The sequence below is a fragment of the Nymphaea colorata genome, chromosome 6 (genome assembly GCF_008831285.2).
Source record: "Nymphaea colorata isolate Beijing-Zhang1983 chromosome 6, ASM883128v2, whole genome shotgun sequence".
Taxonomy (NCBI): domain Eukaryota; kingdom Viridiplantae; phylum Streptophyta; class Magnoliopsida; order Nymphaeales; family Nymphaeaceae; genus Nymphaea; species Nymphaea colorata.
The window spans coordinates 3,980,036-4,005,821 of record NC_045143.1 but is presented as its reverse complement, the minus strand read 5'-3'; the positions used below and the strand labels follow the sequence as shown (position 1 = coordinate 4,005,821).

The 25,786-nt window shown below is 39.0% G+C and overlaps 3 protein-coding genes and 1 long non-coding RNA gene across 5 annotated transcripts; 3 read left to right on the top strand and 1 right to left on the bottom strand.

Annotated features, from left to right (window-relative positions):
* The first annotated feature begins 288 nt into the window (after positions 1-288).
* LOC116256111 (probable 1-deoxy-D-xylulose-5-phosphate synthase, chloroplastic) lies at positions 289-9,162 on the top strand. 2 transcript variants are annotated; one of them, XM_031632319.2, is made up of 11 exons: positions 289-911; positions 2,176-2,286; positions 2,381-2,545; positions 3,440-3,590; positions 3,874-4,145; positions 4,585-4,840; positions 6,023-6,333; positions 6,759-7,040; positions 7,369-7,653; positions 8,496-8,800; positions 8,922-9,162. In XM_031632319.2, exons 1-10 carry the CDS (start codon positions 741-743, stop codon positions 8,643-8,645), a joined length of 2,154 nt encoding a protein of 717 aa, XP_031488179.1. In that variant the 5' UTR covers positions 289-740; the 3' UTR covers positions 8,646-8,800; positions 8,922-9,162. The 2 variants fall into 2 exon arrangements, with proteins under 2 accessions (XP_031488179.1, XP_031488178.1); XM_031632318.2 differs by having other exon boundaries at positions 290-911; positions 6,020-6,333.
* LOC116255916 (protein phosphatase 2C 16-like) lies at positions 8,762-13,097 on the top strand. Its single transcript, XM_031632001.2, has 8 exons — positions 8,762-8,800; positions 8,898-8,917; positions 9,832-10,000; positions 10,083-10,121; positions 10,393-11,412; positions 11,511-11,849; positions 11,927-12,032; positions 12,571-13,097. The coding sequence occupies exons 1-8, from the start codon at positions 8,762-8,764 to the stop codon at positions 12,903-12,905; spliced, it is 2,067 nt and encodes a 688-aa protein (XP_031487861.1). The 3' UTR covers positions 12,906-13,097.
* Positions 13,098-17,828: 4,731 nt separating this feature from the next.
* LOC116256112 (protein phosphatase 2C 50-like) lies at positions 17,829-21,422 on the bottom strand. The gene is made up of 5 exons (XM_031632322.2): positions 21,138-21,422; positions 19,520-20,996; positions 19,083-19,421; positions 18,900-19,005; positions 17,829-18,368 (listed from the first exon to the last, which is right to left on the bottom strand). Exons 2-5 carry the CDS (start codon positions 20,471-20,473, stop codon positions 18,034-18,036), a joined length of 1,734 nt encoding a protein of 577 aa, XP_031488182.1. The 5' UTR covers positions 20,474-20,996; positions 21,138-21,422; the 3' UTR covers positions 17,829-18,033.
* Positions 21,423-23,410: 1,988 nt separating this feature from the next.
* On the top strand, positions 23,411-24,076 carry LOC126410176 (uncharacterized). The gene is made up of 2 exons (XR_007573711.1): positions 23,411-23,620; positions 23,734-24,076. It is a non-coding gene; the product is annotated as an uncharacterized LOC126410176 (long non-coding RNA).
* The last annotated feature ends 1,710 nt before the right edge of the window (positions 24,077-25,786 follow it).

Genomic DNA, 25,786 nt, shown 5'->3' with positions numbered 1-25,786 from the left:
CACAAGTCGGCCTGCTCCTATGCAACCACTAAGTGTGTTTGTTGTAGAAATTTCTCAATTTAATCGGAAAGCAAGAATGAATTTCAATAATAATAAAGCGAAATGTGAATTTGTCAACTGCCTTACATCTACGTCAACCAGTTCTATCAAGGAAAAAGGGAACTTTGTTTATATTCTATTCTTTTGATCTATATTTGTCCAATGACGCATTTTTTCTCAAATTCCACTCTGCACAATGGGTTTTTTTTTTTTTTTTAACCAAGGAAACGAGAGAAGAAATAATATCACGATAGTTTAGATTGAACTTTTTCGTCCCTGTCGTAGCGGACCAGCGGTAGCACCAGGGCGGAAGGCATCTTCTTTCTCTTCTTCTAAACTCTCCGCTCCGTCTAAACGAGAAAAGAAAAAATATCATGACAATTTCAAGCTTGTCCTTGTATCCCACTTGTTCTTTCGACAGCCCAGAGAAGTCTTTCTTTTTTTCCGATTTTTGCGACACTTGGTGACTTCTCACCACTGGTTTTTGTTGATTAATTTCCATTTTGTCGGCTCTCCCGCTTTCTAGTCTCAGCCATTACTCACGATCCTTCTTCGCTTTCTTGGTTCTTCAGCTGGAACACATCGTCCCTCTCATTTTAACTGTTTCCCTGTTTATTGTCTTCAAATGAAAGGGAGTGCCTCTTCCTCTGTACTTTTCTTATCCAATTGGCGTTGAAGAATCTCTTTTTGATAATTCACAAATGGGGAGTGCTCTTTTCGATTGCCCAACTCTAAACAGGGTTCTGGGGCAAGCCAGGCTCGAGAGTTCGGCTTCTAGGACTTCATCCTTCCCTGTTCATCACTATTCTAGGAAGAGGCCTTCCTTCCTACCCAAACTATTGTCTGATACCGTTCTCATTTCTCCTTCAAAGGTATGCCGTCCTAATTGTGGTTCGCCTCAATTATTTGGTTGCTATTTGTGTATTTTTTTGTTGGCAATGACTTCCCAATTGTGTCACACTTTTATATCTTTGTCACTGGTTTGAGTCTTCTGATGTTTATTGCTCTTTTGATAGCCTTATTGTTGTAATCGCACAGTTGTGCTATTGTGCTTGATGCAAATAGCTGAGGTGTGAGGCACCTTGTTTGATACACCTTATATATAGGTTGTTAGTTCCCCAATCCTTATTTTGACGCGAGTAATCGGTGCTTGGTGATTGCAACCTATAATATTCTTCCTCGTTTTAAATTCTTAACCTTTTCCTATTTCAATTTATAGAGTTTATCAGGTGCTGTTGTAATTTTAATTAGAATTTAGGTCTGTCAGTTATCCGAAGCAATTAAGCTGGTGGGCAAATTTCCCCTTGAGCCTGGTTCATAAAACATAACTGTTTTTATACTTGGTTCATTTGCAGATTCAGCCACCGAAAGCAAATCATAAGCCAATTAAATCAATTGGGGAAGAAGAGAGAAATCAAATCGTGGATATATGGTATCCGATTCTTAAAAAGTAAAAACAAAGCGTGTTAATAATGAAAAAAGGAATTTGGAAAGCATGAAGCAAAATCCTTTGATTTTTTCCTCTTACCCTCCAGATAGAGCCTCGAATAAGGCGAACAGCTTTGACTTGGTAATTTGGTCTTATGTGATGAGAAGTACCAGATTTATGAGCCGCATACATTTGGACGACGCAACGGGTGTATAATGCTGGCCAGCCAAAACTTAAGCCCTGAAAAACGTGAAACTTGAGTTAAACCAATTTCTGCCTTGGAGTAGAATAATACAGAATCCAAAAGCAACTGATAGAACATAACTCATAATTGCTCTGAATGGTCTTGTTTTTGCAGCCTTAGTCTTTCATGCTGACAAGCTAGAGCCACCAAGGATCAGTAATGGAGATTATGTTTTAAATTTTTTCCTTTTTCAATATTTTAACTTGCTGATCCCACAGAGGCCATAGAATAGCTTAACTAGATTTTTTCTTCCATTTCCTTGTCATTTTTCAACTTAAGAAAGGTGATGCAACGAGGAAAGATCTTTTTAGAAGACACCACGCTTTGGGGATATAACATCTTTTTGTTTTCTTGGAAGTTAAAAGACATCCTTTTGTTTCTTTTTTCTTTTATTTTCTTCAGATTAGGTAATAATTTTGCGCATAGATCTTTGTAACATGTGAATTGGAACCATCTTATGTAGGTGCATGCGAGTGCATTGCCAGAATTTGATGATTTCTTCTGGGAGAAGGCACCCACTCCATTACTGGATCTGATTGAGACCCCAATTCAGTTGAAGAACTTGTCCCTCAAGGTTTTGTACAATGTTGAAAGCTTACTGCAATTGCTTATAAATGTCTACGATCGTTATGTATTTAGTCAAGGCTTGACCTAGTTTATGACTGCAGGATCTGAAGCAGTTAGCTGATGAAATTCGTTCTGAGATGTCATTCGTTTTGTCAAAGACACAAAAGACTCTTAACTGCAGCCTTGCTGCTGTCGAATTAACTGTTGCAATTCATTATGTTTTCCATGCCCCAATGGACAAGATACTTTGGGATGTTGGTGAAGAGGTAAAACTTTTGATTCTACTTTCCTGATAGTTAAGGTAAAATCAGGTTATGCCCAACAGCTGTCCCCTGGGTCAGTGGTGGTAACGAGACCCACCTAGAGGTTTAGGGTTCGAGGGTGGCCCAAGGAGAGGGAGAAATCAATCTAAGCATCCAGGTTATGCATGCATGTGCTACTTCATAGTTCGTAGTACAAGGCACAACCACTATAAGTCTATAGCCCTTAACAAAAAGCAAAGTTTCAACCCGCTGCTGCTTTGAATGATGACATCTGCTCCTTGAAAATCTTCTTTTCATTGAAAAGATTGCTGCGGCAGAGGCAATTGCTCCTGGCATATTATTGCAGGATGCCATTGCAACCTGCCTTTGGAAATGCCATGTAGGGAAAGGCAGTAGTAGGAGATATTGGATTAAATCTAACGAGTAGGTATTATGACCATAATGGAATTAATTCCACTTGCTGCAAATCAGGACCCAATTCAATGATTTATGGTTCTGTTGATAGCACCTGGAAATTGTCACATCTCCAAAAGTAAAATTAAACTTGAAACCCATATATATTGTTAGAGTAAAATCGATGTCCTGTCTAGCAATTTAAGGATGGGAGAAGAAGGCAACGGACCATGGTTAGCAATCGTTTCTAGTAAACTGATGACCTGGAAATGATCGAATCACATAGTTGAAATGTGAACAGGAAACAGTGAAGAGGTTGATGTAATATGGAATATAAATGTTGAACCCATAGCATGTTTATAGCAATGACACCCATGGCATGATATTATCCTTTGGTATTGTCTTCTGCTGTAATCTTACTTTAAAGTACTATCTCATATTTTTGCCTTCCTGTTTCCTTATATACATATTTAACTCCAGAAATTTTTTCTTATTCCTAAGCAGGCGTATGCACATAAAATCCTGACTGGAAGAAGATCACGGTTGCACACTTTGAAGCAGAGAGATGGACTTTCAGGTTATACATCTCGCTTTGAAAGTGAGTATGATGCATTTGGTGCTGGCCATGGATGTAACAGCATTTCTGCTGGGCTAGGTGAGGAACCATAAGTGTCTGTGTGTGTGTGTGTTTGAGAGAGAGTGAGAACGAGGGCCAACAGTGTTAATCAAAGAAGTTAGTTCCTCAGATGTAATGGTCACATAAACATCTATACATCTATTTGTGAAGACGCGATGTTTCTAGTGAATTGTCTATTGTTTTAGACTATCTGTTTCACATCTCATATTTGCTATAGTGCTGAATTCCCCACTTTTTCAAGGCTGTGTGCTAAGATGCTACCTTGCCGCTGTCATTGTTGGTTGTTGTACAATGCCCTTAGGAATGGCTGCTGCTCGGGATCTTAAAGGAAAAAAGGATTGCATTGTCACTGTAATAAGTAATGGAACAACCATGGCGGGCCAGGTTTATGAGGCAATGAACAATGCTGGATATCTCGACTCAAATATGGTAGTTATACTAAATGATACCAGGCATTCATTACAGCAGATTAGGCCAGAAAATGCTCCAAAGATGTCTGTAAACATACTCTCCAGTACGTTAAGTAAGATCCAGTCTAGCAAATCCTTCAGAAGATTTAGAGAAGCTTTAAAGGTCAGTCAGACGGTTGTTAGACATATTTTATCTGCTAGAATTTCTAATTTGGCTGCTACTTTTGTCAAGAAAATATATTAATTTTTTTATATTATGGACATGTGAAGCCATTTTTTTGTCCCTTTATTTTTAGTAAGTCCTTGTGCACTTGTTGAATGATCACAAACTGCTCTGTATTGACATGAAGTTAAGTGCAGATTATGCATTTCATGTGGACAAATTTGTTTTTTCAATTGTGCACTCGCAATTTGTGGTTGGTAACTGCTATCCGAGCATTCGGATGTTTTCACTTTTCCATAACTTCCTATCTCAATGGAATTTCACATTTCAACCATTTGGAATAATGACTTTTGTGATACATATTGTGTTTAAACAGACATAATGATCAGAAATATTAATTGTCAGTAGCTATTCACATTGTTTTCACTATTGTTTTTAGGGCATAACCAAAAGGTTTGGTCAAGGGATGCATCAATGGGCGGCAAAAGTTGATGAGTATGCTCGAGGCATGATTGGTCCACCTGGTTCTACACTATTTGAGGAGCTTGGCTTGTACTACATAGGCCCTGTTGATGGTCACAATATTAAAGATCTTGTCTGTGTTCTTCAAGAGGTAGCTTCATTGGAGTCAACTGGACCTGTCCTAGTTCACGTCATCACTGATGAAGGACGAGGCGCCGATATGCCAAGATATGGTAGGTAGAAGATATCAAAAGTTTGTGTGCAACTGCTAAATTGTTTATCTGAACTCTGCTTTTCATTTTATCTGGTCGATGGCTTGTAAATTGTATTGTTTTCTTTACTTGCTACTACCTAAACTTTTATTCCTTGTGTCTTACAATTTTCTTTTTCTATCATTACCTAGGATGGTTTCATTGGCAATTGTGCAACAGGGGCTTCCTGAAAGTTTATTCGAATATGGGCCGGTTTACATTAGTAATATTCTTAACAACCCAGTATTCAACATCAGATTAAGGATCTAATATGCTGGCTAAATCACTCATGCCCAATTGATTATATCTTTCAAATAATGTAATAAAGTTCTAATGAGTAATGACGGTAAAGACATTGATAATATACACAGATAAAATGATAAGCTTTTAACGACAACAGCGTCCAACATGTTAATCACTATTAATTAAATTAAAAGGGGATATTTTCTCTGGGGACAACAGAGTTTTGAAGGAGAAGAGGGTGCTTTTGCATCATTGAAATGTTCCCCACGATTCATGCTCCTTGTTGGACAATGAACCTTAGCTTAACTGGTTACTGAGTCAATCATGTTCTTGGCCATTCTATTTTCAGCTATTGTGGTTTCCAGTTCCCTGCCGTTTGAATTAGTTTGTATTAGGATCTGGTTCTTCGCACATGAGTTCCAACTAATTTGTTTCCATCTAAATTTTCTGCTTATTTTGTGATAAAAATGAACTATTTTCATGATTCTTAGGAGTTTGTGTCCTGGAATATCCTACTTCCTGTATTACTTCTATGAATCACTGTTTCCCATTTCATTCTATTTTTTGCAACTTCATAATATCTCATGGTGATTCTCGTAAGGGGTATGTGGAGCACAACAGTGTTATCACTTATCACATCTCTGTTTTGTAGTACTTGTATCATATGGGGCCTCTGAAATTCCCTCTGTAATGGAGTTGTTTTGGCAAGATTGGACAATTTTTTTCTTCCTTTTATCTCTCATTGTGTTTTTTTATGCTTATGATATATTGACTTGCTTTTAAATTTTGTAAGTGGTGAATGCTTCTGTTGATTTATTTCATTCAGAAGCAGGACCTTTATCACATGTTCAAGTTGAGATATTTAGATATTGTGCACATGTATATGATTTTCGCCTGATAGTGCTCACATCTGTGCAGCAGATGGATTAACTTCCAACACTTCAACCTCATACCCAAAGTTCAACGTCGGGAGTGCGACTAAGACATATACAGAATGTTTTGTTGACGCCTTAATTGAACAAGCAGAGATAGACAATGATATTGTAGCAGTTCACTCTGGTATTGGCCTGGAGCGATCTTTTCATGCCTTTCAAAAAAGATTTCCTGACAGATATTTTGATGTGGGGATGGCTGAGCAACATGCAGTCACATTCGCTGCTGGATTGTCATGCGGTGGATTGAAGCCCTTTTGCATCATAAGTTCTTCATCTCTGCAGAGAGGATTTGACCAAGTTAGCATGACTTTAACTTTTTGCTTTTCTAGCTTAACATTTGAAATTGAAAGGAAGCTATATTGGATCATCTATGAAATGGTCAACTAGATAAGCTCAATTTTGCAAAGAAAAATGTATTGTCTGAACTAGATAAATGTCTTCTAATACTTGGCCTTTAAGATCTCTTCTTTATTAAAATGTTCTGGATATCTTGACTGTGAGCTAGTGAAAATTTTAGACTTCTATATAATCCAAGTAACACACATTGAGGTTCTAAATACAGATATCTAGCAGTTGAAATTTATTTTGCAGTTTGTGGTTCTCGTGCCTTTATTACACTTGTTTCTTCACTAGTTTCTGCAGCACGCACTGCACCTTTCATTTTGCAGGATCATATTTGCATAGCATGGAAAATAAAATCTCAAAGTCTTTGAACTTTGCAGGTAGTGCAAGATGTTGACCTTCAGCGTTTACCTGTTCGATTTGCTATCACAAGTGCAGGATTGGTTGGATCAGATGGACCAGCATTAGGTGGTGCATTTGACATTACATACATGGCATGCTTGCCTAATATGATTGTTATGGCACCATCAGATGAAATAGAGTTGATTCGCATGGTTGCTACGGCTGCACGTATTGATGACCGGCCAGTTTGTTTTCGTTATCCCAGAGGAGCCATTGTGGAACTGAGAAAACCACTATTTTGCAGTGTAGAACCACTTGAAGTATGTTTATTTTTTGTAGTTGTAGAACTGTTTCTAACTTATCTAATCATCCTTCTTCACCTCATCACTTAAGCTAAAATTTGAGCTGAATTCTCCAGAAGGTGAACTTTTCATGGACCATACATTGGTGTTGGTTTGTCTCTTTTGTTCTTTGTGTGAGAACTCAAAAAGACCCTTGCCCATGCAAGGCTTCTTAAGAAATCCTAGTTAACCCTGTTTTTACTCTGCCATAGTTGCTGAAACCTGGCAATGCATTCCTCACTGAGAACAAGTTTTATACTTCTTATGGCCTGTAGAGTCTGAAACACCAGCGTCTGTTTCTTTTCAGATTGGCAAGGGTAAAGTCGTTGCAGAGGGAAAAGATGTTGCATTGTTAGGATATGGAGTAATGGTGCATAACTGCCTTCAAGCCAAATCCTTGCTTGCTAACTTGGGGGTCCAAATAACAGTTGCAGACGCAAGATTTTGCAAGCCACTTGACATTGAGCTTCTTCGGCAGCTCTGTAGGAATCATGAGTTCCTCATTACTGTAGAGGAAGGAACAGTTGGGGGCTTTGGATCACATGTTGCTCAATTTCTTGCACTTGATGGCCAGCTTGACGGAAGGGTTAAGGTAATTTCTTGACTTGTTAGTATAGTTGGGCATAGCTTCTAGGAACCAGTGTATTGACTGTATTGACCTCTTTTTACGAATCCAACTATTCTGATGCACCCAGAATGTTCAAAAATAAATAAATACATAACACAATTTTTTGACAGTGTAAATCGGATTTGTGACCCAAAAAATCAACATCAGTGGTGTTTCAACCCTTATAAAATATGATCTACATGATGGATTTCTTTTTCCAGTTCTGTAGTTTTGGACATTTTGAATTATTTCATATGGTTGGATTTGTACAAACTACAAAATTATCTGTCTGAAACTAGTTTCAAAGGTGTATATTATTGGTATTATAATTTACATTACTTATTGTACAATATGTGCAACACTGGTTCAGATGGTTGAAGAAAATGATGGATGTCTTATGTCTTATATGTGGTTTACCTAATAAACACAAGTTTAGGTTTAAGGAGGAATGAGGAGGGTGTCGATACCCACCATCTTCCAGTGCATTAGAATTTGCTGGTTAAAAATGCATGCTTTTGTTTCAGAAAATCATGATTCAAGGTAATTTCTGACTTGAAAACCTTGGTGAGTCCATTTGTACCTTCAAAGTTTCAGCAAGTTATTTTCGACCCAAGGGCACATGGGGGCATATTAGAATTTCCAGTGCACCACCTTAGAGAGAGAGAGAGAGAGAGAGAAGCGTTTTCAACTTTCAGATCCCAGTTTTAGGATGTCGAAGGGTTCTTTATTTATAGTTTTTTCCTTCCTTTCTCTCTCCCCTTTATAATAGCAAAAGTATTCCCTTTGTCTAAGATTAACATGTGGTTGTTTATTTGCTCTTTTTGCAGTGGCGGCCAATTGTTTTACCAGACAAATACATAGGGCAGGCTTCTCCCAGGGAGCAGCTTTCTATGGCAGGATTGACAGGCCACCATATAGCAGCTACTGTTTTAAGTCTCTTAGGCCGTCCAAGAGATGCTCTTCACTTGATGCCTTGACAGGCTTGCACCACTAGAATCATTTCCTCTGCTTCTAACCTTGCTAGCAAGCAGTAGATAAACCAGAAATTATTATCAATGATCGATGAAAAATGAGGTGTTCAATGAAGATGAGGATGGCAAAAGAGGCCTTCATTACAGTGGAACCCGTTAAGGTGCCTATGATCATCTGAATATTCTATAATGAATTCTATCTGAAAATTGCGAGATCATCGATATTTCCATTATTAATGTCTGCTCCATTACCCTCAGTTTGATTTGGTTCTCCGAATGTAGGTCATGCTGCTTTGAAGAACTGGTGTCAACTAAAGCTCCCTTCCAGTCGATCCTAATGCCTGAAGTTCGACAAAGGAATTTCTCTGGTGCTCAAATTATGTACCTCATTATTCATGTGCCTCCTAACCCTCGTTGATGAAATCTATACCGACAGATTGCCATCTAACCATTGCTTTCAGTGAATGGCAGACTCTTGTGTATAACGGCTGCATAAATGGGCAATACCAAAACAAATTTTCTATGCTTTCTTCCTCATTTGAACAAAGTGCGGACCTTCTGTATTTGCACGTTCAGTCATGTCAACAACGTCCAACGGAAAGACTTTAACCCATAAAAAATCCTTGGAAATAATTTCATGCCTGGAGGTAGTATTGAAAGATATACATTTGTCACTTTCTACTGAAGGTGTTAATTTCCAATTTAGGTATTATTTTTGCCTCGCTGTCATTGCAATCCTTGACCTTTTGAATTCTTTAATATATAAAATCCATAGATTTGATTTACATCCTGCCATTTTGGTTGGCACATGTGGCCTGGTTTTTTGCAAATCATACGTTTCTCTCATTAGTTGAGCCGAGGGTGATGTGGATTAAGGATACCATTTTACCAATAAGGCAACATTCTTCAAGCAAATGGATGTAATGCCAAGGCCACCATGAGTATTAATCTGCTTGATAACTTCATCCCATTTTACCAAATGGCACCCAAGATGTGATGCAAAGAAACTGAAACAAGGGCAGCTTGCTTATAATTTATCATGATGCCATGATGAAAAAAGCCTCGTCAAATTCCGTATCGTATAGCCACCACACATGCAACTGGATAGGAGTATGAGATGTGATATCAAGAATGACATCCAAAACCTCAAAGGCAAGGAGGGTTTGATCCAAAAGCCGAATACATAGTAAAGCCCTTTATTGGACCATGAAAATCTTTGTTTCGATCATAAACCAAACGAAGAGGATGAATACTCCAGAATTGAAGCAGCTGGAGGTAAAGCTGTAGAATGGAATGGATATCCTGTATTGGACATCCTTGCCATGTTAAGATCAATTGGTAATAACAGTTGTTCTTTTCACGTCTCTCAAGTTCTTGCGACTGAAGCTTAATTAAGAACAGCATGATATTTATCACTGCAACGCTTTATGACATCGTTAGCAGAACTCTGTAACTCGATCCCCATTATGTTTTAAAACAGACGTCTGAAGTTGACGTTCTGAAAGGCTATATCTTGTTCACAATCTTGTAAGTTGTATGAGTTATGAATCCTCTAGTCATAAAAGGAAATAGCAGACAAATATTTTTACCTCTGCAAGGAAATCAATGAAAGATACTCGTTGGCTTTGCAATTTCTTATCTATTCAGATCCTGCACACACACAGCAGACAAATAAGATGTTAACAAGTATGAGATCTAACATTTTTACCTTGGAAGAACTTTACACTTATGAATCTCATGTACTCTGCTGCAGATCATCGATCGATATCTGGAACCATGGATTATTCCTGAACCTGAAGTGACATTTGTTTCTCGCATGAAGGAAGATGAATGCCTAGTATTGGCTAGTGATGGCTTATGGGACGTCAATCCTAATGAAGAAGCTTGTGACATTGCTCGCAGACGTATTTTGCATTGGTATAAAAAGAATGGTTTGACATCTTCAACTGGCTTCGTTTCTGAGTCCACGACCGCGGCTCTGCAGCCCATGGCTTCTTCTGATGAAATTGCATCATGCGGTTTTAGATCAGATCTAGACCGCGAGGAGGTTGTTGGGTGCTCAGCCAAATCGTTGGAGACCAAATTTGCAGAAGCCTGTTCTGGCATTGGTGCCTCGGAAGGCGAGGATGATGGTACGACTACGAGACCGGAGTCTCCTGATGAAGTGAAACAGTTGAGTGTTAGTTCCGTGCCTTTTAGTAACGTGGCCGAGGAGGACGATTCCCTGGCTGCTCAAAGTGACCAGGTAGCAGAAGACTCTTGCTCTCTCTCGGTCCTGAGTGATAGTGGAAGCGTTTGTGGTGGGGGTGGTGAAGAGTCTGCTGATGATACTAGTCCTAGGTTGAACGATCTTGAGGCCATTCCCAAGGATGCCGGAGCTTTGTCGGAAGTATTTGACAATCACGACATTGCAAGGTCTCCTTTGGACAGTCGTCCGAACATTTCAAACGCTGAAGATGCTTTGACTGATCGAACCACGCTGACCGACATCCCTGCTGTTCCTATTCACCGTGCTTCTTCTGATCTAACTGGTTCAGTTCTTGGAGGCAAGCGTAGATTTAGTCCTGACATGGACTGCCAACCTCCCTGGGGATGTGTTTCTATCTGTGGAAGGCGACCAGAAATGGAAGATGCTCTTGCTGCTGTCCCAAGATTTACAAAGCTTCCAGCCACGTTTCTATGTGATTCTCACTTGACCGGTGCCCAACCACAGAATCCAGAATCCTCTGCATTGCATTTCTTTGGAGTATACGATGGCCATGGCGGTTGCCAGGTGCACATTGGTTACTTTATAACTGACATCCTGCAGTTATGAATGGGATCAGCTGATGGAAATTTCTTTTTCTGAATTCTTTATATATCAATTTTCAGGTTGCCAATTACTGTCGTGATCGGATCCATGAGGCATTGGTCGAAGAGCTACGGAGCTTTGATGACGTTGGTCCTGATGAAAACAGCTGGAAGAAATGCTGGGAGAAAATACTTACTAGTTGCTTTCTTAAGGTTGATGCAGAAGTGGCGGGAACAACGGTCAATGAAGAACCACTTCCTCCTGATAGTGGCAAAGAGCCTATTGCGCCCGAGACTGTAGGATCTACTGCAGTCGTTGCTATTCTGTCTTTCAACCAGATAATTGTGGCCAACTGTGGAGATTCGAGGGCTGTACTTTGCCGTGGTAAAGAAGCCATTCCACTTTCTGTCGATCATAAAGTAAGGGCAGATTTTAATATCATATGCTTCTTCTAAAGTTATTACTTTCAATGTCTGACCTCCTTTGACTGTTTCAGCCGAACAGAGAGGATGAGTACTCCAGAATCGAAGCAGCTGGAGGGAAAGTCATTCAGTGGAATGGATATCGTGTATTTGGTGTCCTTGCCATGTCAAGATCAATTGGTAAATAAAACCCTTTGAGCTGGTCTTTTCATGTCCCTCTAGTTCTTGCAACTGGGGCTTAAGCACAGCATTATATTTGTCACCACAACACTTTGTGGGCATCGTTAGCCGCTACAGACCTCTGGTTATTCTGTCCGCCTTTTTGGACCATTTGCAGAACTCTGTAGCTTGATGCCCATTGTGTTTTAAAATATGCATGCTTGGAAATGGACTCCGTATTTTGTTCACAAATTTATATGAGTTCTGAAGCCTCCTGTGTTTAAACTTTAAAGGTAATAGCAGACAAATATCTTTTGCATTTGCAATGGAAATAACAGATAGATGTTCCACTGGCTTTGCAACTGTCCAGAACCTACACGTTTTTTTTTCAATTTTCCTCTCTCTCTCTCTCTCTCTCACACACACACACACACACACACAACAAACACATGCACAAACGCGCGGGTAGACACAAATGTTAACAAGTGCATAAATATGTTTACCTTGGAAGATCTTTGTCTATTTATGCTTATGAATCTCATGTACACATCCGCATCAGGTGATCGGTATCTGAAACCATGGATTATTCCTGAACCTGAAGTGACATTTGTTTCTCGCATGAAGGAAGATGAATGCCTTGTATTGGCTAGTGATGGCTTATGGGACGTCATTCCTAATGAAGAAGCTTGTGACATTGCTCGCCGACGTATTTTGCATTGGTATAAAAAGAATGGTTTGACATCTTCTATTGAGAGGAGTCAAGGTATAGATCTTACAGCACAATCAGCAGCGGAGCATCTCTCTAAGCTTGCCCTTCAGCGGGGAACAAAAGATAATGTCACTGTTATTGTCATTGACCTAAAGGAAAGAAGGAAATTCAGAATAAAGACTTGAAACATGCTGACATAGGTCACTCCTTGAGTTCAATTGTCAGAGAAAAATGATCATATAACCCAGGTTCAGTCCTTACAATTGATACGTACATTTTTAAGCCCATCCAGTTTTTTCATTTGGGCATGATGGTTGTACGAATGTGATACTCTGTAATATAATGACTATGTTCAAAGTGGTAACCATCCAAAAGGTAAGCCCATCCCAAATGCAACATAATCTGTTTATCTGTACATAATCCTTTATGCTTTAATCTTGAAAGTAGAGAGAAAGAGACAGAGAGATGAAGTTGGTTTTTAGGGAAGCATTAATTCCTGCATGAAGAATAATATCTCATGGCTTGTTTGGGTGAGATTATCCTTAAGCACCATTTTGGAGTCCAAACATCCTCCAAAAAGGCATTTAGAGCTTGTTTGGGCAACACTCGAAATTGGGTTTTGTAAAAACCCTGGTTTAAGAAAACGACATTTTCAAAAGGGCATGAATAACCCAACATGACTTCTATAATTCAAGACATCTTTTGATTTTGCTACACAAACACGCATACCGGGTTCCAAAAACTGAATAGAAAACCTGTTTTTCACAAAACGACGTTCTTTAAAGGGTGCCATCCAAGCAGAACTTATGTGATACCCTTGTTAGCTGCTAGCAAGAAACATGCTGAATGCTCGGGCTATTGCGTTCAACCACCTATTCATATGAATTTCACATACATGTGCAGTGCAGTGTATTATTCATCGTTTGCGTCCTTAAAGAAGTGTTGTAAATATTTGTTTTCATCAAGCACGTACATCGCCAGGTACAAGCAGCTCCCCTTAGAAGCATGTAGTGATCTGTTAATTGCGGCAGCATCATGTGAACTTCAAAGAGAGAGAGAGAGAGAGAGAGAGAGAGAGAGAAAGCATGTAATGTGAAAGCATACATTACTATGCGTAAGAGGTGAAATGTTCATTGCCAAGCCAACTATCGGCTCTAACGGGGCATGCGTCCACCCACTCAGTCGATCCTCGAGTCAATAGATTTTACAACTGTGGTCGTGTGTGTCCACAGATTAATACAATTGGCTGACATTTATTGCAGTATAACAATTGCACCCTGAAGATTTCCACTCAAAAGAAGTTGATGCACAACTGCTTGCCCTCATAACTCGAGCCAGAGATACGTGTGGAGCCGAGGACATTATAATAGCAATGTCGTAAAATATGCATGCAACCTTCATTTGTTTTGCCTCAAACAAGACATTACACGAAAACATTTTGTTTCTACAAAAAGAAAATACAAATTCACATTCAAATGACAATCTAATCGCAAAAAAGATCGATGTGTAGAGGTACGTTCATTGTGTATCGCTTGCTCCTCGGACAACTCAACGGTCATCAAACGTGAATGTTTTATTTTAAAGGGTAGCATAGTATCGCAGTATTCTATAGGATATGGAGTTGTACAAATTGCACGGACATAGCACGGTTACACCGCTGAAACTAGTACCACCTTTTCCCTATGGTACGATTTAATCAAGCAATACATCACGACGCTTATGTCGTTGGATGACAAACCTCAATTGTAAGGATTATACTCTTCTTGAATTCTTAGCATTTGGAAGTTCTTCCTTTGTGTTTCCAAATATTTGTAAGCTTCAGATATGCATGTGTCCTCACACATAATCACATATCACAGTGACACATGAATCTGTAAGAGGATGATGCTTGAAACAAACTGCAGGTCGCTCTGCCTTGGTCACCCAGAAGCATGTAATACACAGACACGAAGAAAAGCAATTCGAAGTAATATCTCATTTAACAGAGAAAATTACTTAACCAAAGCAAACTAATACAAAGACAATGGCGAGCCATGCTGAATGCAAGAAGCAAATGACCTTTTGTGCCAGTAATGACAAGAATTTCTTACAAGTTGGAGTTTGGTCGTAATGGTATTAAATCAAGAAGAACGTAACACCATAAAAAAGCTCCTTGACAGGATAGAATAAGGTACCAGTTAATGTAGCATAGAAACATGACCTAATGCAGAGTAGAACAGCGGCCAGAATATCTCTGCGATACTTGACCATGAAATGGATAGGGCTCTTAAACAAAAGAAATTGTGAAATTTATTGAATGACAAGATTCAAAAGATTGAACAACAGAACAGACTATGGTGATGCTGATACTTGTTATCTTTCTTCAGAAAAAGTAAGCCAAGTCAGTAAATGTTTAAACCATCCGATATTTCTTCTAAATGCACATCTATCAAATTTTGTATTTCAATATTCCATTTCAAAAGTCCGGCTCCATATATGTCTCCAGATTGCTGGCAGCGCTCAGAAGTAGCTTTGCGGGAGTGCCTGCTACCAGCATAACACAAATACCTTTTTCCACAGAAAAAAGGTAATTAAATACTTTAGAATAGAAAATTTCCAATCAATCAGTTGACAATGGTCTGATGCAAACTCCTTCGATATAATACATGAAGAGCATACAGGTCGGATGAAGTCAAGGATATTTGCTACATGGAATTTTATAGAAAGTAGACACTTTAAAAGACAATTTCAAGGCAAATCTTTCACCAAGGCCTGTTAGTCCATTTCAGGTTGGATAAAGACCTCCAGCTTGTGATATCCTTAACAAGTGGTACAATAGTCGGCTACTACATCTGGGTGGGGCAAACAGTGAATCGGTTACTCCCTGAACTGGGTTTTACAAATTAACAGACATTTTTTCTCCTAACTAATTTTCTTTTTTACCTTTGGAAGTTAAAAGTAATGACATTCAACTACTTAAATTTTTCCGTATTGAGCCTCCATTCTTGCACTGGAATACTAAAGCAACAGAAGTTTAAATTGAACGGCAACAGAAATATGCCTAAAATACATTTTTTTTTAAAAAAAAAAACAAAACAGAATTGACATTTTATGAGGCCACCTGCAAGCTAAATTGGGAGAGGGAAAAAAAATCTAAACCATTTCTCTTAGGCATGAAGAGCAGTATACTTTTCATGTCTAGCACCAAAAGTAGTAATTCAAATATTTGGAAAAAATTACAACATGAAGTCGTTGAAAGTGTTCTAAGAGGCCCATTTGCAAAAAAACACATCCTGCTGCTTAGGTCCCATGAATTAAACAATTAATGATGAGAGGTCTATCAAGAAAAAAAGTCCTTTTGTATCCACCAGTGATTCATTGTAGTTGAAAACATTAACTACCAACTGATCGATATAGTTTATATTGATAGAAGACATTAGGAACACGTGCCCAAGCATCGAAAGAAGCTAATCAGGTATATGACTTCGCCTAGCACTTTTGAGTTACAAGATAAACCTTTCCACTCTGCTAACTACAAATGCCATCACCTCATCTGTCATACATTTCAACTGTAAACTCAACAAACAACTTTGTCAATGACAGACAGGATAGCTTCATTCTCTTTTGTGGAGGCAATGACAGTCATGGTAATTGGTTACCATTTTATGTTCAGTTTTATAAATGTTTAGTTCAGCAGATCTCTATCATCTTTATTACAGTTCATAGAGGTACCATCCTCTAGATAGCTTCCATGCCAACTCCTACACCATGCACTAGCTAGCCTGACAATAACTCGTCCAACTACAGGGTATACCATGTTCTATCTTCTAAAAATAATTCATTCAACCGACTCTGTTAGGAAATGGAAGGCTAAAAATTTGCATGTCACAGAATGAAGGGTTGTGAATCAAACATCTGTCAAAAGTCCAAACCATATTCAATAGATTTGCTACAGACTTTACTCCCTTAAAACAAATATGCACATAGGGCTAGACAAATTCATTTCGCTTGCTTGATTAATGGTTTTTGTGGATTGCGAGGCATACAGAAAATCAACAAACAACATTGGTCAGAGTGCAAGTGAAATCTTGTGTAACCATTACTGCCAGCTGGAGAGATTTTTAAATTCTCTCCTGTTCACTTGGAATTAGCAAGTGCAATATTGTGTAACCATTACACACTCTAAACCACATGAAAGAGGAAAACGACTATTCATGCTCCAAAGTTTAAAATGACAAAGAAACCAACATATTGTCTGCTAAACCAAAAGAAAATGATGAGGTTTAAACCTTGTTCATGCAAAACAAAACAACAATCACTAAGATTGAGATAACTGCTAGCCTGAATAAGGAGATTAAAATGCTATCTAAATTCAGTACAGATACACTGACCATTAATCCAGCAGCACTGACTAAGTTTATCGTATTCGTATGCCACTAACACCACGAAAGTTTATTATAGCACCATGATTCTCCTCATAGTTTAGGTAGTGAAAATGTAAATAAACGCATATTTATATGTATAGAAAAATAAACCAAGATTAAAAGAAGAAAGAATTGGATATGAACATAAGAATTACATGTGTGAGCTATTGTGCATTAGTGATAAATGTGCTTGATGAAAACCAATATTTACAGCATTGCTTTTCAGTAAGCAAACAATGGTATACACTGCATATGTATGCGAAATTCATATGACATAGGTGGCTGAACACAATAGCCCAAACATTTACATATTTCTGGCTACTAGCTAAGAAGGGGAATTTGTACATTGCTTAGAAATTATGTTTCACTTTCAGCCAGGAATCTTCCTTAAAACTCAATTCCCTCATCGCTTTCAAGGTTAGGTAGTGAAAAATTAAACAAAAGCATAAAATGCTTATGTATGAATAAATAAACCAAGATTAGAAAAGAGAAAACTGGATATGAACATATGCGTGTGATGATGTTGCACCACCAGTGGAAGGCAACAATTTTCAACTGCGTAGGCTGACTAACATATTTTGTACAGCAGTAAGAGCTGCAAATGAAATCATACGGCCATAGTTATCCAGCCTCAGGTTTACGTTGTCTTACTTGAGGGAATGAGGAAGAAAGAGAGAGACAGGGAGAGAAACAAAGAGTCGAAAGTGTGGAAAGGCTTACCTTTTGGATGGTTACCACTTTGAACATAGTCATTATATTACAGAGTATCACATTCGTACAACCATCATGCCCAAATGAAAAAACTGGATGGGCTTAAAAATGTACGTATCAATTGTAAGGACTGAACCTGGGTTATATGATCATTTTTCTCTGACAATTGAACTCAAGGAGTGACCTATGTCAGCATGTTTCAAGTCTTTATTCTGAATTTCCTTCTTTCCTTTAGGTCAATGACAATAACAGTGACATTATCTTTTGTTCCCCGCTGAAGGGCAAGCTTAGAGAGATGCTCCGCTGCTGATTGTGCTGCAAGATCTATACCTTGACTCCTCTCAATAGAAGATGTCAAACCATTCTTTTTATACCAATGCAAAATACGTCGGCGAGCAATGTCACAAGCTTCTTCATTAGGAATGACGTCCCATAAGCCATCACTAGCCAATACAAGGCATTCATCTTCCTTCATGCGAGAAACAAATGTCACTTCAGGTTCAGGAATAATCCATGGTTTCAGATACCGATCACCTGATGCGGATGTGTACATGAGATTCATAAGCATAAATAGACAAAGATCTTCCAAGGTAAACATATTTATGCACTTGTTAACATTGTCTACCCGCGCGTTTGTGCATGTGTTTGTTGTGTGTGTGTGTGTGTGTGTGAGAGAGAGAGAGAGAGAGGAAAATTGAAAAAAAAACGTGTAGGTTCTGGACAGTTGCAAAGCCAGTGGAACATCTATCTGTTATTTCCATTGCAAATGCAAAAGATATTTGTCTGCTATTACCTTTAAAGTTTAAACACAGGAGGCTTCAGAACTCATATAAATTTGTGAACAAAATACGGAGTCCATTTCCAAGCATGCATATTTTAAAACACAATGGGCATCAAGCTACAGAGTTCTGCAAATGGTCCAAAAAGGCGGACAGAATAACCAGAGGTCTGTAGCGGCTAACGATGCCCACAAAGTGTTGTGGTGACAAATATAATGCTGTGCTTAAGCCCCAATTGCAAGAACTAGAGGGACATGAAAAGACCAGCTCAAAGGGTTTTATTTACCAATTGATCTTGACATGGCAAGGACACCAAATACACGATATCCATTCCACTGAATGACTTTCCCTCCAGCTGCTTCGATTCTGGAGTACTCATCCTCTCTGTTCGGCTGAAACAGTCAAAGGAGGTCAGACATTGAAAGTAATAACTTTAGAAGAAGCATATGATATTAAAATCTGCCCTTACTTTATGATCGACAGAAAGTGGAATGGCTTCTTTACCACGGCAAAGTACAGCCCTCGAATCTCCACAGTTGGCCACAATTATCTGGTTGAAAGACAGAATAGCAACGACTGCAGTAGATCCTACAGTCTCGGGCGCAATAGGCTCTTTGCCACTATCAGGAGGAAGTGGTTCTTCATTGACCGTTGTTCCCGCCACTTCTGCATCAACCTTAAGAAAGCAACTAGTAAGTATTTTCTCCCAGCATTTCTTCCAGCTGTTTTCATCAGGACCAACGTCATCAAAGCTCCGTAGCTCTTCGACCAATGCCTCATGGATCCGATCACGACAGTAATTGGCAACCTGAAAATTGATATATAAAGAATTCAGAAAAAGAAATTTCCATCAGCTGATCCCATTCATAACTGCAGGATGTCAGTTATAAAGTAACCAATGTGCACCTGGCAACCGCCATGGCCATCGTATACTCCAAAGAAATGCAATGCAGAGGATTCTGGATTCTGTGGTTGGGCACCGGTCAAGTGAGAATCACATAGAAACGTGGCTGGAAGCTTTGTAAATCTTGGGACAGCAGCAAGAGCATCTTCCATTTCTGGTCGCCTTCCACAGATAGAAACACATCCCCAGGGAGGTTGGCAGTCCATGTCAGGACTAAATCTACGCTTGCCTCCAAGAACTGAACCAGTTAGATCAGAAGAAGCACGGTGAATAGGAACAGCAGGGATGTCGGTCAGCGTGGTTCGATCAGTCAAAGCATCTTCAACGTTTGAAATGTTCGGACGACTGTCCAAAGGAGACCTTGCAATGTCGTGATTGTCAAATACTTCCGACAAAGCTCCGGCATCCTTGGGAATGGCCTCAAGATCGTTCAACCTAGGACTAGTATCATCAGCAGACTCTTCACCACCCCCACCACAAACGCTTCCACTATCACTCAGGACCGAGAGAGAGCAAGAGTCTTCTGCTACCTGGTCACTTTGAGCAGCCAGGGAATCGTCCTCCTCGGCCACGTTACTAAAAGGCACGGAACTAACACTCAACTGTTTCACTTCATCAAGAGACTCCGGTCTCGTAGTCGTACCATCATCCTCGCCTTCCGAGGCACCAATGCCAGAACAGGCTTCTGCAAATTTGGTCTCCAACGATTTGGCTGAGCACCCAACAACCTCCTCGCGGTCTAGATCTGATCTAAAACCGCATGATGCAATTTCATCAGAAGAAGCCATGGGCTGCAGAGCCGCGGTCGTGGACTCAGAAACGAAGCCAGTTGCAGGGGCATCAGTCGCAATCTTGAAGTGCCCAACATCCATATGTAGGGAATTCTCACAGACGCAACTAGAACCTATCCTAAATGACGGAACCGCAACTATCGCCGACGCAGAAACGTCTTCCATCGCATTCGCCCTCAAGAAACCCCTCCAAGAAACCAGCACTCCGACCACCTACCATCTTCCCAACCTCAAAACCACCAATTCCTTCCCCAAGCCCATCATCGCTCCACCATTACCCGTCAAGTTCCCATGACTCATGGACAGAAATCGCAACCCCAAAGGCGAAACCAGCAAGACAAAATTGAGACGGCCGTGAATCGAAAACCAAAAGACGGCGACCACTTTCAGGAAGACTAAGCCAGACCCACTTTGGCAACATCCAAAACCCACAAACCCTAGCAAGAAAAGCACCACCAAGCGCGTATTTCTAGCATCTGGGTCCCCTCAGAAACTTCAAAAGAAAAGGTACCTCCAGAAAGGGGATCACAGGCGAAGAAAGCAAGAAACAGGGAAAGAGGGTATGAATCTGCAACTTTGAGCAAACGTCACTTGCTCCTTTTTCCTGTCATGGTTGCCCTCAGGAATGGGGAACCAGCACAGCCTCTAGAGCAAAAATGAGCATGAATCCCAGCAGGTTCCCACCAACCTTCATGATTCATTAAATACCCACCAGAAAGGAAATGAAGAAACATATCAACCATCAATTTCTAGACCGCCAACTTCAAGAAAGGACGCCCAAAAAGATCAAGAGATCAGCAGATAACGAGTGAGCCAAGAAAGTGCATACCTCCATGAAGAAGGTGGGTGGAGTAACCTGACAACAGTGGGGAGACGGTGGGAGAGGAAAGTAGTGCTTCTAGTGAATGGTACTAGGAGTAGCGCAATTTGAGGCAGAAGCAGAAGACGAGAAGATGTAGACCAAGGACAGTCCCCAACTCAGAGCGCAACGGGGAGAGAGGGAGGCGGAGGGGTTGGGAAGGGGGGAGAGACGGACAGATGTCAAGTGATGAGCGGGACCAACTACAGCAGCATTTCTCCCTCATCTCTCTCCCTCAATTTTTTTTTCTCCTCGTGCATCGTCTAAAGTAGTCGTCTTTTTTCCACCTTCTTGCGACGCTGATAGATATTGCTTACGAAAAAAATTGATGGGGTTTAAATTTCGTTGACACTTTTTCTTTCTTCTTTTCTGCTTTGTGGGTAGGGTGCAAGGAACTGGATTTCTCTCTCAAGATCAAGCCAGATACCAAACACAAGCGCAAGATCATCTTATGAGGCGGCCAAGAATCCCAAGATCCAATTGCACATGCTGATAACTGCATCTGGATAAAGAACAAAAACAGCGGAAAAAAAACAGAAATCAGGTTTTTACAAACTTAAGTTGAATCTGGGTAGAACTTTTCCTGAATCTTATTAAATGAAGCACTCAGGTTGATCGGTCAGAAGTGAACGTGAAATAATGAGTTTGGTGAAGCCAAACAAGACCATCAATCTGAATGTTATTAAAAGACTTTGAATCTCCAGATGAAATGATGCCCGATTCAAGTGGAATATCTAGTCATATCCAAGTCATTCAAACCTGATTTTATTTTTTCACGGTTGACCATTGATGCTGAGCATGATGCATTCATGAAGCACGGGTGGAACGTCTGAAATGGAGTACAAATAGACCCAAAATGCAAAAATGAACCTGCCAACTGCCATCTGCTAGTTATTTTAACAGTTTATAGTTGTATAATAACAATATAATTAACAGCTCCTGTGACGCTTCTTCATGTAAAATATACGTAACATAAAATCAAGATCAAGACTCCAAGGCACGTATATTTTGATATCAAAGAGGAATGCTTCTATAATGTTTGAAGCTAATTTCAGGAAGCTTTAAATAATTAAGGATCTTTCAACCGATTTGCGTTTAAAAACTTGGAAGTTAAAGCAGATTAGATTGGTTTAGTGGGTTGAGCTCGCCCATCACAAACCTGCTATAAAATTCAAATTCAATAGTCATTACTTCATGCTCAAATAAAGGCAATAATATGATCGTAACTTAATCATAAAATGGTGTTTGGTAAGAATATTTTGTTATTAAAACGCATTTTCTTATAACACATACTCCACGGAGATCATGTCCTCATGTTCTGATATTCTTTATATCAAACACCCTTTAAAGATGAACAAACTAAATCTACAGCTCATTTCTTAGACTAAGAAAAGCAACAGAAGAAAATTTAAAACTCAGTTCATCAACCTCCAACTAAAGAAAAGGAGTAAACAGAGAACCTCTTTCCGTCTCTATCCACTCACATTTCTGCTTGCCTGTGCCTTCTCCTTCCAATTTCTGATTTGCTTTCATTCTGATGTAAAACATTCTCTTGTTCTTGTTCTTGCCATCTTCATCTCTATCAACATCTTTAACAGTAAACTTTTACATTATATTTTCAGTTAAACTGAAGCCTTTATTACAGTATATTTTCCATAAAAAATTTATACATACTGTTTGACGAAGCCGCTTGTATAAAAACAAAATATTCCTCAATGCATGTCATAATGTATCACATGGGGTGTTTTCGGGTGGGTCCCGCTTTTTGTATGCAACCAGGTGGAAGAGGGGCGGCATGGATCCAAATCCAGAGTAACCGGATCGGTAAGTACGGTATTTGGCTCATAAATGAACACTCTGTCGACCCGCACCCTGACCGCATCCACCATAAATGATTAAGCAAACGGAACGGCGTTTATAACGTTAAGTAATCGGAATATCCGATACAAACGATATTTTTTTTAAAAAAGTTTGACATATGCCATGACATGATGCATCACATGACATGTACTCGGCGATCACATGCATGGCATCCATGAGGTCACGTGACGTAAGGCGGAAGATATTCTCGTGGACACGTGGCGCAGCTCCAGTGGTTGGTTCGCTCCATATCTTCTGTAGCCACGTGGCGCACATCTGCCCAACCTCCGCGAGACGCGTGTCCTTTGGGGTTGATTCTTCCGCCGATGGTCATGGAAAGATAAAAAAGGAGGGAAGAAGAAAAAAAAAAAAGACTCCTCCCACTCTCTTTCTCTCTCTACTTTATTTTCTGTTCACTTTTCTCTCTCTTCTTTTTTCTTAATTTCCTTTTGTTTTTGCAGGTCACGTGAATGCGCCTGGAAGCGAAGGTGCGGTAATGGCTGCTGCCTTGTGCTGAATAGATAAAAGAAAAGAGGGAAAAACACAGTGTTTTGCTAAGAGTGAGAAAGTTGCCCTAGATTTCTTCATCCACAGTGAGCATTTATATGCCTCGTTTGATCCTCTCTTTCTTTTCTTTGTTCCTTTTGTGTTTGATAGCGTCGAATCTGAGATCTGAAGCTAACACTGTAGTTGGATCCCTTTTCAGTTTATGCGTTGAGAAAGTAATGCGGTTCTCGAATCCACAGTTGATGTTTCAACTGTGAATTGACGGCAACAGGGATTCGTGATCAGTCGCGGATTTCAGATCTGAAGCTATCAATGGCCTTAGGGTTTAGAATGCATGTTATGTTGTTTACTAAAACGCCAACGACGATTTTAATTTTTACTGCGTTGGAGTAGAGAAGGTGTTTCTGAGATTCCACAGATGGCGGCCATGATTATCTTTTTAGTATTTGAAAAGGAGAAGTGCTGAGAATTACAAGACTTGGCGTGCTTATGCTTTCTTTGGAATTGTAATTTGGAACGAAATATGCATCACCTTTTTTTTTTAGAAATTTCGGTAAACACTGAAATTGAAAAAAATAAAAAATTTGCACATCAAGTGATGCTGATTATTAGAAGTCGAGATTTTTTGTTTTTTTTTTTACTAATAACGTTAGAAAATGGATCTTTTTTTGGAAAAATAACAATATCAAAGCTTATTTACCTCCAAATCCATGTCGCAATGTTTTGAATTATCACAACTTGTTAATGTCATCAGAATGTTACTCACTTGCGTTATCTATAGCCTTTGAATTTACATTTTTACACGCTTATACATATTTCAGTTTTGCATGTGAAGAAATTTTCTAAGAAAGATTAAATTTATTTATGTATATCATAAGATTAACAACCACTGAGAAGGTCCTACAATCAAGATGCATGATTATGGGTTTGCATATATGTGGGGTCATAAAAATCATTGAATTTCTATTGCTTAATCATGGACACACATATAACTTCTTGTTATCGTTCATTTGTTAGCAAAATAGCCCATATGACATAAGATGACGAGTACGTTACTGTATACGACAACGACAAGAAATGCTTCCTACGCCTCAAATTTCTGAAACGCGCACCGAATGGGGCTTGATGTAATTAGACAGCATGTTTGAAACATTTTGATTCTGTACTCGCTGGTATTTACTGTTTCTAAAGGAGCAAACTAACTGTCCAATAAAAGTGTAAAACTAATGGCAACTTAGTTTTTACCGGTATTTCACTTGTAACGATGGAATATATATACTTTTTCTCTTTTGGTTTAAAGGATAATATAAAATAATAAAAAATACACCGTTCATGCAGCACCATCTCAAGAAAATACCAGTAGATTGAGATCTTTGCTTATAAGTCACGAAACTGATGATGCTTAGAAGTGTCATTCAGATTTCTAATTGGCAGTCTGACCAAATCGATTCTATTGTATACTTTTATAACCAGTGGTGGAGCGAGAAAAACAAATTTTTACAACTCATTAAAAGAACTTGGTTTTCATAAATGATGGATTCAAAAGTGCACATTATTAAAAGAATCATGAAATTTTATCGATTGGTGTGGGCAAATGTCCGCATCATATGGCTCCCCCCAATTATTCATAACATTATTTTGAACTCGTGATAAGTTGCCTACGAGCTAAACCTCTGTCTACAAACCCACAATCATTTTCTATAATTCACAATCAAGTCCAAAAAAAGTGAAACAAAGATCCTTCAAGAAGAAACTAACAGCATCATGAACTTTTGCTGAAGCATGTTTGGCATATAATTACTCAAAAAAGTATAAAACTTTAAAAGCACCTCAAAATTGTCAAAAGATAATAAAAAATTCTCCGTTGCTTCATTAAGAATTCAAGGATGTCACACCCACACCTTTCTACCCACGTTTCTGCATACATTGACCCACCCTCATTATATATTCCAAAGTCTCAAAATTTCTAGCTATGACAAATTAATTCAAAAGTATACAAATTTTTGTATCTTATTCTTTGATTTTTTTTCTACCTACAAATTGAATGTATATATATATATATATATACACGCACACACTAGACTATTTATTTATGTAAGGAATGAAAACCATGTTAAGAAGTGTTTTAAACAAAAAAGTGAACCTTCTAATGTATTTATAAACACTATAAACCATGCTTTAATTCAAGTCATTTTTTATAAAAACAATTGATCTTTATACCATCAAAATTTTGATGTTATAAGAGACATTCA

What these genes read in the sequence shown, in the direction of transcription:
- LOC116256111 (XM_031632318.2), top strand. Translation starts at nt 741, where the DNA reads ATGGGGAGTGCTCTTTTCGATTGCCCAACTCTAAACAGGGTTCTGGGG. An exon ending in TGAAGAACTTGTCCCTCAAG is followed by an intron (nt 2,287 to 2,380) that starts GTTTTGTACAAT and finishes TTATGACTGCAG; the next exon opens with GATCTGAAGCAGTTAGCTGA. An exon ending in TGCAGAGAGGATTTGACCAA is followed by an intron (nt 6,334 to 6,758) that starts GTTAGCATGACT and finishes TGAACTTTGCAG; the next exon opens with GTAGTGCAAGATGTTGACCT.
- LOC116255916 (XM_031632001.2), top strand. Translation starts at nt 8,762, where the DNA reads ATGGCAAAAGAGGCCTTCATTACAGTGGAACCCGTTAAG. An exon ending in CATTATGTTTTAAAACAGAC is followed by an intron (nt 10,122 to 10,392) that starts GTCTGAAGTTGA and finishes ACTCTGCTGCAG; the next exon opens with ATCATCGATCGATATCTGGA. An exon ending in TGCCATGTCAAGATCAATTG is followed by an intron (nt 12,033 to 12,570) that starts GTAAATAAAACC and finishes CATCCGCATCAG; the next exon opens with GTGATCGGTATCTGAAACCA.
- LOC116256112 (XM_031632322.2), bottom strand. Translation starts at nt 20,473, where the DNA reads ATGGAAGACGTTTCTGCGTCGGCGATAGTTGCGGTTCCGTCATTTAGG. An exon ending in ATGGCCATGGCGGTTGCCAG is followed by an intron (nt 19,422 to 19,519) that starts GTGCACATTGGT and finishes ATCAATTTTCAG; the next exon opens with GTTGCCAATTACTGTCGTGA. An exon ending in CACTTTCTGTCGATCATAAA is followed by an intron (nt 19,006 to 19,082) that starts GTAAGGGCAGAT and finishes TGACTGTTTCAG; the next exon opens with CCGAACAGAGAGGATGAGTA.